General features: G+C 44.5%; 1 protein-coding gene across 2 annotated transcripts in view; it reads left to right on the forward strand.

Moving 5' to 3' along the window:
• Window positions 1-4,237: 4,237 nt before the first annotated feature.
• Atp13a5 (ATPase 13A5) overlaps window positions 4,238-12,749 on the forward strand; it is a 129,689-nt gene continuing 121,177 nt past the window's right edge. For both annotated transcript variants that reach the window (XM_048453938.3, XM_048453939.3), the window contains exon 1: window positions 4,238-4,476. In XM_048453938.3, coding sequence (XP_048309895.3) covers window positions 4,417-4,476 — 60 coding nt within the window. In that variant the 5' untranslated portion in view covers window positions 4,238-4,416. The remainder of the gene's footprint in view (window positions 4,477-12,749) is intronic.

The following is a 12,749-nucleotide window of genomic DNA, read 5'->3' on the forward strand; positions in this document are numbered from 1 at the left end:
GCTTCACAGAGCCAGTGATTTTCAGTGATTTTTATCTTCATTTCCTTTTTATACCTACATACATATTTATATACATACATATATGTGTGCAGGGGCTGTGCACATGTCCAGTGTACACATGGAGGCCAGAGGACAATGTGTGGGACTCTGCTCTCTCTTTCTCTGTCTCTGTCTCTCTTCCTCCCTCCCCCCATCTTTCTCTCTGTCTCCCCTCACCATGTGGGTCTGAGGACCAAGCTCAGGTTTTAAGGCTAAGCAGCCAGCTCCTTTGAGCCACTGAGTCACCTCACTGGCTTTTTATCTTCCCTCTCCCCAACTCTCCTCTCAACACTTTGAACAGTGAGGGAGAGAAAGCTTAGTATATATTTAGTATGCATTTTCGACAAATTTATGAAGAACCATGACATAAAGAAGACTCTGATGTAGGCAAAATGTGCACATGTTACATACATGCGCCTTATTTTGGAGAAAGAAAGATCTACGTATGTCATATAATTCTCCAAGCTCTGTGTTCAGCTGAACACGCTCCTACGGGACTAGACATGAGTCATGGAGCCCTCCTTCTTTCTCAGCCCTGTCTGCAGTCAAGACCTCTGGCACAGCCCACTATCTCTCGACAAAAGAATCCTGTTGTCTTATTTCTTGCCTGGACTTTGAACTCCTTAAGAACAAAACTATTGTCTGCTTTGTTTCGGATCCATCTCCAATCCTAACACTGACTCATAAGCTCAGGCACTCTCTTTGACATAAGTTAACAGGGCAAGAAGTTGGCAGGCAATACAGAAAGGTCCCTTTGGAGGCTTGAGTGATGGCTCAGTGGTTAAGAGCACTCACTGACTGTGCTTTCGAAGGACCTGAGTTCATATTCCTAGCATTCATGTCAGATGGTTTAAAACACCTGTAACTGTTCTCCAAGAGAGCTGATACTCATAGGCACCTGAACACATTGGACACACACACACACACACACACACACACACACACACACAGAGAGAGAGAGAGAGAGAGAGAGAGAGAGAGAGAGTTTAATACCTCTTAAAACATTTTAAAATAGGTATATTTCTTTTGGCTGTATGTTTATCCGTGTACCACCTTTGTGCCTGATGTCAGTGGAGGCTGGAAGAGAGTATTGGAGCACATGGAACTGTAGCTAAAGACCACTGTGAACTTCCATGTCAGTGTTGGGAATTAGACCTGGGGCCTCTGGAAGAGCAGCCAATGCTCTTAACTGCTAAACCATCTCTCAGCCACTTGCAGACCTTTTAGGGAGTTAAAGGTCTCTTTTCCCTTCATGTCCCTTGATAATGTGGTTTTCTTTCTACCTGTCTATCACTTGGTCACAAAAATTCTTAGTTTATTGATTTTCTAACTTGAAGGTAAAGGTAAAGAATGGGAAAGATCACAATTACACTTTCACTATGAGCAGCCATATTTAAGTGCATTAAAAACATGCCTCTCTCCTGTTCTATCTGTACATAATATGTGAGTTATCGTAGTCCTGTTAGGATAAGAAGGAAAAAGTTAAGGGATGGTTGGCTCTGCTTATGATCCAGGGGAAGGGCATTTGAGTCTATGTTTTGGCCATGTACCAACATTCATATGCCTTCTTTACCTGTTGTAATTGCTGCAAAAAGATCGCAGGACATTCAATGACACCATAACTTCCCCATACTGTCACCTGCTGCAGAGGCTCTTCAGTGTCTGATCCTCCTCACACTGTCGGCCTCCAAGCCTTCCTCACTTCTGCCTCGCACATTTGTCCGTCCATTGTGGGGTCGTCTTGCTCTTTTCTGTATTGTGAATCTGTAGCAATCTGGGCCGACCCACCCCTTTGCTGCTCTCCGAGATTGACTAGATGGTCACCAAATCCCTGTCTCCTTCCTGTCAGTCACCTGTTTCATGTTTGTAGGCCACTTTGCCGGGAAGTGTGGTCATCTGCCCGAGATTAGGCCCATCTTTTGGCATAAGTATGGAGTACTTTTTCCAAGACTGGTCTATAGAAACCTTGGCTCACTGCCCCTGTCTTTCATGAGGATGTAGCTCTAAGAATTTACCAGCTGAAGATTGTTGTGCCAAAGATGGAAAGCCCCGGAATTTGGAAACTCTTACTGCCTGTCTTAATTAAACCATTTTTCTCATGTTGAGGTAACTCAGGAGTATTGATGAAGTAGAGTCCAGTAAGGCAATGGTGGTAAGCAGAAACAATAACAAAAGAGTCCTTAGGCCTAGATCAATATCCAAATCTGGTTTTTCATTAGAGCAGTGGGTCATACCCAAACTAATGCTGGACCCTTTAATAAAGTTCCTCATGTTGTGGTGACCCCAACCATAGAATCATTTCGTTGCTACTCCATGACTGTAACTTTGGCACTGTTATGAATTGGAACGCAAATCTCTGACATGCAGGATATCTGATATGTGACCTCCAAAGGAGTTGCAACCCACAGGTTGAGAACCACTGCTTTAAACTGTGCCATGGGCATTGAGAAACTTGTCTTTGCCATGAAGAGTGTAAGGCGTGGTTCTAACCTGCTCTACTCTTCCCACCCGCTTTATTGAGTAAGATTCATGCACCAGAGCTGGAGATGCACTCTTTCCTTTTGGTCACACAATCCTTGTGCTTGAAGCACAACATCCTCACAGGCAGGAAAAAAGAAAGTGAAAGAGAAGGAAAGAAAGAAAGGAAGGAAGGAAGGAAGGAGAGAGGGAGAAGGGAAGGAAGGAAGAAGGAAGAAAAGAAGAGAAAGAAGGAAGGAAAGAAAGAGAGACAGAAAGAAGAAAGAAAGGAAGGAAGGAGAGATGGAGGGAGACAGAGGAAAAGGAAGGAAGAGAAAGAAGAGAAAGAGAAAGAAAGGAAGGAAGAAATAAAGAAAAAAGGGAAAACAAACAACGAACAAAAACTTTTCCTTTTAATACCAGGACAACCATCGCACCCTCCCTCCAGCTGCCTTCAGTTATCTTTACCGTCATTATTTAGGATGCAGTCCTGGACCCACTTTAGACAAGTCATGACTCACTGATACATTTCATTTTAGTCACGTCACCCAGACACACACCTGATATTACTTCAGCAAGAAACATGAGCAGGATTACGAGTAAAAGACCAAGAGGGGCCATGCACGCCTTTCGCTAGGGCTTAACACAGTCCTCACATCTGACCTTGACTTGACATTGGACTGCAGCATTTGGGACACCGTTAGGTTTCTGGACAAGGAACACCTCAGTCGCTTTGCTAACATGGAAAGCTGAGACCCTGTGTTCATGCTCATCAGTGATGTCTTCCAGAGTCAGAAATTACCTTGATCTGTCCTGAATGTTGAAGAGGACACACGAGTCCACACAAGCAACAGGTGATGCTTTTTACCTTAGTCAGCTTTCTCCCACAGACAAAGGGTCCAGGATATTCCCTTCAGGGGACTAGAGGCAAGAAACCACAAGGAAAAAAATCTCTCTCTCTCTCTCTCTCTCTCTCTCTCTCTGTGTGTGTGTGTGTGTGTGTGTGTGTGTGCGTGTGCTTAATTAAAAATTGACTGGTTCACTCAAGAATGGGTCCATTTTCCTACTCCCTTTGAGAAAAACATCCAATTCAGGGATGGAAAATTCAGGTTATATATCCTAGGTACTCAGTTCTCTTGCTTTCTCTCCCTCCCTTCCAGTTTTGTAAACTGTGGAATCAAGCTATTCCGTAGTTCATTTTCCAAAGCACCTCTCCTTGATTAGCGCTATGATTGCGGCAGAGATGATTGTCTGTCTCTCCCTGGAGGAGGCAGAAGCCACACTTGCCCTTTCGCAAACATCATCACGAACCCTCCTATCATCCCTATAATTATCACTGACATTTTACATATCAGAAACTGGAAATTCAGATTATAAGTGATTTATCCAGGGTCATCAGCAGAGCAGGGATTAAAACGGCATTTCTTCCCCCTGATTCCAGGAGGGGTCCCACTCCCCCTTCCTCCAGTTTTCATGGCCATGCTCCCTGTGTTCACAGCTTCTCTAAATTGTAGAGCTTCCGCAGCACCCAGGAGAGAAATGGGACTCGATTGCCTTGTCCCATTCCCGTTCTTTGGTGGGGACTTCCACGGGCTGCATGTGAAATTACTTCTTAGTGCAGCAGCTCCCCCCGCCCCCCTACACCCCATCATTCCTTCAGTCTGGAGGCCCTTCACATGTAGCTCAGTAAATAAACACTAGGAAGGAAAAACACACATCAAGCAGATAAATTAGCAGACCAATCCCGTGGCTGTGGAGAGCCTTCCCTTTTTCCTTTGTTGCTCTAAGGGGCAAGGTGCCAGGCGGTTTTGTAAGCACCTGGGAGCAGCGATGACAAGCGGAGCCTGAATCACAGCGGCGCAGGTGGCTCCCGCAGTCCCCCACGCAGTAGTCGGAACGAGGCCACACACGCTGCTCCAGATGGCGAAGAGCAAGGATGATCATCAGGCCTTGCTCAATGAGGGAGAGGAGAACGAGCTGGTGAGTCGTTGATGCCTTCAACAGGTGGCTGTTTGTAGGGACAGTAGAGGAGAGAGCGTGGCGGCCATGGTGCTAGTTCTAGACCCCGGCAGGGTTTGGGTCTGGTAACATGGTGGGGAACCTGCAGGGAACGAGCAATTTTGAAGCTCTGGATGGCAGAGGCTGTGAGAAGTGGACCGTGCAAAGTGTCCAAGACACTTGCTAGAGTCACGGGGGTCTATCCCCTCCAGGGTGCTCACTGAGGTTTCTCCCCCTGGCCACCTGGGTCACTATGGCATTGGACAAACTGGTGAAAATGGGAAGTTTCTTTTCTCATTCTTCTCCTGTTGGTTTGTCTGCACAGCCTGGGCTTGGTGCTCTGGCAGAAGTCACGAAGTTACTGAGGTCAAGGGAGACTCGAGGCACCGAGGGCTGAGAAGCGACGCTGAGTCTGAGACTTCAGCACATTCAACTGTTCTCTTTCTTTTCTGCTTCCTTTTTTCCCCCTTCTGCCCCTCATTCTAAACTTATATAAATCTTAAAAAAATTAACCACTAAAAATTTGAAAGCTCTATAGTGTCCATTTGATGCTGGGCAGTTTATATTTACAATTTTACTTAATCCTTGCAATGCAGTACTGAAGGAGCTAATCCTATTTCTTAGAAAAGAAATCGGAGACTAAGGAGATTAGGTAACTCACCCAAGGTCATTAGACTGGAACTCCAGCCCGTTCCTTGACTCTTTACCCTGGCCTGTCCACACTCCAGCAGTGTCTCTGATAGTGGCAATGAGAGGAGGACTTGAGAAAATGACAGACCAGGGGAACAGCAGACTGAACAGAGGCCGAAATGAACCCAGAATCTTGGCTCGTATATCAGAAGGGGTCAGGTTCCCACCTGTCCTTTCCTTCAGTCCTTAGGAAATCTTCATCTGTAACTCTATTTATTTTTATTTATTAATCTTATTTATTATATCAGTAACTAATTAATCAACTATACTTATTTATTAATAAGTCATTGCAGCTACAGCTACGCTGTGCAGTAAGATGGCTACTTTGTGTTTTTCTTTCCAGTGCGACAGAAGAGCTGATCCAAGCAAAAAGGTCCTCTATGTGTAAAATCCATGTTAGACAGAGAATTTAGCTAAAATACCCTGTCAATAATTTCTGTATTGGTTACGGGTTAAAGCGATATTTCAGGTAGATTGAGTTGGATAGAATCTATTATACAAGTTAATCCTATCAGCTTCCTTTCACTCCTTATTGGAGCTTCTGGGGAAATAGAAGTGACAAAGGTAGCCCACTCCTAGGCATCGCTGTACCTCAATGGGCTTGGCGATAGCATCCTGCTCTAGGATCTGCCTCCCCCGTTCACCACTGTAGGGTCTGATGTTTTTTCACGTAGATGAGCCATCCTGAAAGCGTCATGTTGCGTTCATTGTTTTCTAACTATGTGTTGCATTTGGCATTTTAATCCTCCTATATACTTGGGCAATGAGAGGGCTGGGAATGGGCCGGTGCTAGGGTTTCCTTTGTGTTTTACAGTTGATCAAATATTTGTAGAGCTGTCCGCTGGAAACCCCTACTGGGAATATTATTGGGAACAGCAGTGTTCCTATAGCTTTATGTTGTTGAGGCATTCTGGGAGGGATGTTGGCCATGGAGCCTCCTCCGCAAACCTTACTCTGGGGCAGGCAGCACAGAGGCAAGCCTTCTTCCAGCCTGTGGGTAACTGGGTGAGGTGACCAGAGAACTGTTGTCCCACAGTCCTTTGCACAGTGCTGTAGAACCTGCAGAGTTCAGAGAAGGAAAGTTGAAAATGTTCGAGTTTTTAGTCAAACAGTCAAAGAGCTAGGTCATACGCTGTGGAAATGAAATTTCTGAAAATCAACCATAAGATCCATGCCAGCCTGGGTCTGGCTTAGTGTCCGCATTGGGGGCTGCGGAACAGTGACACTGACGGCATCGCCTCACTTGCTCTCCCAGCCCTGAAGGTTCTCCAGGCCCCGTGTGACTTCTACTTCCGCACACCGCTTTAAGTAGACGATCTGTGGCAAGCGGGCGAGAGAATCTGAGGTGAAAAGTAGACACTGCTAGGGCAAATAATAAATTGCTTCAGTCCAATACCCGGGAAGAATCTTAAGCAGATGGAGAAGGCCTGGGAATTCTTCCAGGGTGGCCTGGGGTTATTCTGCTGAGCTCAGCATAACTAGAAAGCCTCGCATTAGCTTGGAGAGCTGAGCTCCGTCATCATTCTCGACTCCCACTCTCAGGCCCGAGTCCTCTGAAGTAGAGCAACGGAACACCCACTGTCCTGTCACCGTTCCAGGTGATCTGAGGCTCATTTTGCCAGCACAGTGACTGGGAGGATAGACACACTAACTTCACAGGCCGTTGCTGGTCTCCCCGAACCCCAGCTCTAATTGGGTCTCTCCCCTTTATTTTCTTCGTCCTGAAGCTGTGCCTCTGGCAGGTGCTTCTTCCAGCCCCACTCTTCACAGGCAGACTTTTCTTCTGTCTTGTTAGTGTTCTGGAAGGGCCCCATCCTCATTGACAGTCGCAAGAGCCTGCATACCACAGACACACTGTGTATCACCAGGCCCAGTGGGAGGCTCCTGGCCTCAGGATGACTGGGGTTTAAACTTTGGTTGTTAGGTCAGTTCCTTAACCAGAGTTACTTGTCACTGCCTCTGCCACTTTGGTTTGAGAGATTCTCGGTGAAAAGGGCAGGAAGGCAGGCAGCAGGGAATCCCAGAGTCTGGAACACATTACTGTTCCTTCTGAACCTTTATGAAGGCATCATTGTGTTTCTATGCTCACACATAGGGATCCATGGGATAATTCATGTGCCTGTGTGTATGGACATTTGTGCAAGCATGTGTGCATACATGTGTACATGTGTTTGTACCATGTGTGTGAATGTGTGCACAGATTCATGAGTTTTCTTTCATTGAACATCAATAAGAAAAGCCAGAACGGTCTCAATGAATGACATGTGTTGTTTTACTTTTTTTTGCGTATCAGAAAATTTATTTAATCTCTGTGCAAAAAGGTGGATACATTTGTTAAATGTATCTGAAGACTTAAGTTATAAAAGCAAGAGTGTTATTAAAATTCTTACCTGTAACCCTTACAAAAAAAACCCAAACAGGACTGATCTTTTTTCACTTGGTTGTTGAAGTTGAACAATGAATTTAAAATAGTTTAAAAATTTCTTTATGAAAGAGACAAAAGCTTAATGCTTATATATAGCAGCTATAGGAAGGGAAAACAATGTACAAAAGACAGAAAACATCACCTTTGGCAGACACACACAAACCAAAACTAGTACAAGTCTTCACATACCATTGTTAAATCAACTCATACCCACGGCCCGATTGTTGTCAGTGAGAGTAAATACAGCAAGCCAGAGAGCCCAGGCTTCTTATTTGTAAAACAGGCCTGAGTTGAGACAACAGCTAATCTTGGGTAGATTTTGGACGTAGACGAGACCAGCAGGAAAGAGGTTTCATCTATCATTTTAGTCCAGTTACCAGCAAAGGCCCGGTGCTGAGGCACACACCACTCGCCCTTCTGTTTCTCTGATTTGAATGTGAGGTCTTCGACAAGCTTCCGATCCTAGGGTACATTCCAGGAGACTCTGTTATCTTCTGAAACTTGAAATGTATCATCTGAGTCACAAACCCCCTCAGGTCAGGTACTGGACTGTGATTTCGGTAGCTTGTAGGGCCTGGATGTCGGGAATGAAGGTGCTGCGGGCCTCTTCTGTGCTCACGTCACAGGTGGACACAGTGCTAGGTTGAGAAAATCATCCCCAGGTTGCTCCATCTCCTGTGATCCAGACTCGTCTGGAGGCACACTGTGTGCACCTTGGCCTCTCCTTCAGCATCCTCTGTCTATGAGAACTCTGCTTGCTTTCTGAGCATGGTCTTCACTTAGACCGCATGAGGGTCACCAGTATCACTTTCATTCACAAATGGTGCCCCGTGCTCTCCTTTCGTGCTGATACTGACTGCTTGGGTGTCAAGACCCCAAGTGGGAACAACTCAAAAAAGGAAAATGACTGTTTGGCGTGGAAGACATAGAATGACAAGGACAACATTTCACATGGTGTCCCACAGACAGGACCTTCTCTAAGGCAGGGCATCCGGGCTGCAGTCAAGGAGCTCCTGTAAATCAAATGGTGTGGAAATCTTTCTAGACGTGGCTGGTTGCCTGGAACCAGAACCACTTGCCCTTCTACCAGGTAAGTTTTGTGAGGTCAAGTCCAGAACATGGAAAATGCTATAACAAGAAAGAGGTTCATTTACATTATGTTTATGATATGCAAACAGGAAGATGCAGGCAGACAGGCTGTGTTAAATGTATTTCTCCTTTCTCTGATGAAAGCTTGGGAAATCGTAAATGCCTGGGTGCCACCATCATAGAGACAAATGTATGAAGATTAGCTGCTAAGAAAAGTCTATAGATCATTGTGTACAATGTTGTACACTTCTTACACCCATTAAAGGACACCCTCCCCCATTCTCTCAAAAGACATCCAAAGGATCAACACTGAAAAGTGCATATTCAAATATAAAAGGTAGTTCTACTGGAGTTTCCTAGTGGTGCCAGTCAATATCTTGAACAACTTGAATGAAAATAAGCTTTTCCATCTCCATGTGATTCCTGAATGTAAGGGAGAGGTAATATCGGTGATAGAAAGAAGATCAAAAGTTCCTTTAGGCTGGATTGCGGAACAGATACTGTAGATACCGTTTAACAGGCCTCAGTGGTTTTAAATGTCCAGTAACGTACAGGGTGAGGCATGGCAGAGAAATGGGCTTGGTTATCTGCGTATGAAGCAGCAATGAAAGTGTTTGATTTTTATTAAGAGTGAATCTTACGTCTATATAGCCATAAACAATTAGTTCCGGGGGATCTCCAGAGCAGTTGTTTGACAGAATAGTAAAAATAAAGCGGGTTCTGCTGAGTCTGTGTTTAAAGAGAGAACTTCCGAGAAGTTATCTTCAGTGCTTGTCTTAGTTGGGGTTTCTATTGCTGTGAGTGGACACCATGACCGCAGCAACTCTTACAAAGGAAAACATTTAAGTAGGCTGACTATAGTTCAGAGCTTCAGTCCATTATCATTATGGTGGGTGACATAACATGGTGCTGGAGAAGGAGCTGAAAGTTTTACGCCTGAATTTTCGTGGTGAAACACACTTTCAGAAAAAGATTTAAGAATGTATAGTCCTATACTTTCTGTTGTTTCAAGCAGCTAAGGTCAGTAAGCAACACTAGAAAACTAGTTGGCCTACAAGGGTATACACTGCCTGTGAAGGACAGAAACCCCCTGAAGCACACAGTAGGTTCCCACTTGCCAAATGTAGAATGGCTGTCTTTTTCATAGCAAGGAATTAGATCCAAAAACTTTCTGAGACTCCTCTTTTGAACAGTGACACTTGTATTCCCCACATGGCCTGTCAGAGAGCATCTCATGCCATTCCCTGGCTTGAAGGCAGGGCAAACACTGGTTCTAGAAACTGTCTCTGCTAGTCTGTCAGCATCTTGTCATCCTACGCTCTACACTCGTGTGCTTCACCAGCAAGTGTCCCTGGTTGTACCCTCACTTGCATGGAAAGCTTATGACTGCATGGTAGAATTAATTGGTTATAGTGATGCCTATAACATAGTGACAGTATATTTATTTTTTAAGAGCTGGGTTTTGACTGGCATTGCTATTGGCCAAAGGGCGTCTCTGACTCTATAAACAAAACACAAGGCAGAGTGCAGTGGGCTGAACAACTTAGCAACTGTTTCACATCACCAAAATTCAGTTTGTTGACCTATAAATAGAATAATTTATAAATATAAATCATATTTATTTTAAAGAACCAGCAAAGCCAATTTCACAGACTATTATGAAAATTAAATGATAGATAAGTAAACCATTAAGAAATATTTACATAAGCAGAGGTGATTCAAGACCTTCTAGGTGTGGTGGCTCAACGTACAATTGGCAGAAAAGAGGAACCATGAGGGTCACTCAAAGTTCTGAGCCAGAGTCTCATCCACATAGTAAGTTCCAGGCCAGAGAGGGAAAATCTCTGTCCTAAATCTCCAAAAATAAGTAAACATACCAATCTAAATAAAACAAAGACTTCCTCTTCCTACAAATAGTGCTGTCCATTGAAGGAATGCAAGGTAAAATGCGCAAAGATATTCCTAGGCTGGTATTCGGTGATAGTCTAAATTACTACATGTAGCCAAATTGAGATAAAAGGTTTGTGAATGAAGATCACACCAACATGATCCACTTAATGTGCATAATATTGCATTGACATTGAAGAGAAATTTGATGTCCTGGCACGGGTAGAGAAGAGACCAGAGTTTTAGGAGTCTCTCTCCATGAAAATTTAAGGGAATGTGATGTGGTGTGTCCAAACAGACGAGACTCATAGGGAATTGTTAATAAACAGAAAGGTGGTGCTGGGGTTGGTGCTTGAAAGGAAAAGATAACATATAATGAATTCTGCCCTCCCAGAAGGAAACTGATCTCCTTGGCCTTGAGGAGACTAAAGCAGGATGTTTGCACAGAGAAATGTTCTAAGGCAGTCAGAACATTCTTGCCCATAGAATAGCCAGACACGTCATAGTAAAGAAAACCACAAACAAAACACAAACAGAAGTGAAAGGGAACTCAACTGTCACTGCTCTTTCCAGAAGGCAGCTGCAGTAGTGAGAAGGCTTTCGCTATGTCTTGGATGAGTAAGTAACTTTGTACCGTGACAATGTAAGGCAGAGGGAACGTGCTGTAGACTGTAAAATAAAGCCATCTTTCCTGAGCACATCATTCATGTACTGCCGTGCCTACAGCTGTGCATATCGAACCGAGTATTTCAGATGGCCATAGCCATGAACAGGAGACAGGGATAAAGGAGCCATGAAAACTTGTCAGTTGCTAATCCAGGCACAGTGAAAAATTCAACAACAGGAATGCCCCGACACTTGAATATTCCTTCCCTCAGGAATGTCACCCATCGCGGATCCTCCTCTATCGGCAAGAGTAGGAGCTACCTGTGTGAGAACAAAGAAGGACTATGAGAAGTGCTTTTTATGAGCCAGTACCTCATCAGATGTCTATTTTATGCCTGTGGTATAAGTGAGGCTCAGTTAAGTAACAGAAGATATAGGAGATCGCACTGCGTAAGCCTCAGAGGCAGGGTGCTCTATTACCGTTGCTTTCTCATTACACAGGCTGTATTTCTATCCCCTGCCCTGTATGTGTGTGTGTGTGTGTGTGTGTGAGTTCATGATTTAGTATGTAATTGCTACATTCAGCTAATCTTTGAATTAATTTGGTCTTCCCTCAAGCCTTTTCCTCCAGTTTCGTAGACCATAAGGGCAAGCAGTGTTATTCGGGGCCTGTCTTTGACTTTCACTTTGACAACTTGTTCTCTTTGGGGAAAGTAAAAAATCTACTTAAGCCAGTGGATCAATCACCTTTAGAAATAGCATTTTGTTCTGCATGTTGCCTGTGGCCAAATTGTTCTACAGTGAGTTCAGAAGAACTAGCCGCTAATCTGCGGAAGTATTGTAAAAGTGTGTAGCAGCCGTGATGATATTAGCTCAACACATACTGAGTGCTCAAAACGCCGCAGGGACCAGGACGCATGCTTTCTGGGTTGTCTTATTACTATCTCACTGCACCTGCAGAAGATGGTTATTGATTATTCCCATTTATGCAGGAGGAAAAGGAGGCACCAGGACATGTGCCGTGGGTTTCTGAAGTCGTACAGCTGCCGAAGTAATGGAGTTGATTTGAATTTGATTGTCTCGTGACACATCCTCAGCCTTTAACTGACACCAAACTGTTTCTGTTGTGTTCTAGAAGCAGCTCCATTTTTTACGTGAGAAGTCCAAGTTTCAGCCAATTTAAGACATAGTTGGCAAGTGGTAGAGAAAGGAATAGAAGAAAAGAGCTTCTAGAAGGCACTGGGGTGTGGCCTAAAGAATCAGGCCTATCTTGTCAGACCTGCATAGAGCCTTGGCTCTGAACTAGGACATTTTATACAACAGCCTCTGTAGAAACAACATGCGTGCACTTTGCTGTCGCTCCAAATCCCAGGTTCTGTGTCCTGGATTTAGAAGAAACAGTCAGAGCTGAGGTCTACCTCCTGGCGTCTGAAATTCAGAAATCTAGTCAGAATCAGGAAACCAAGGAATGGCGGTGTTTAGAGAGAAAAACTCTCAAACTGAGTCACCCGACATCTTACCACTATGCGGTGGCACATCTGGTTTCTGGCCTCCTGGA

Source organism: Myodes glareolus, chromosome 2 (genome assembly GCF_982192425.1).
Source record: "Myodes glareolus chromosome 2, mMyoGla1.1, whole genome shotgun sequence".
NCBI classification, from domain to species: domain Eukaryota; kingdom Metazoa; phylum Chordata; class Mammalia; order Rodentia; family Cricetidae; genus Myodes; species Myodes glareolus.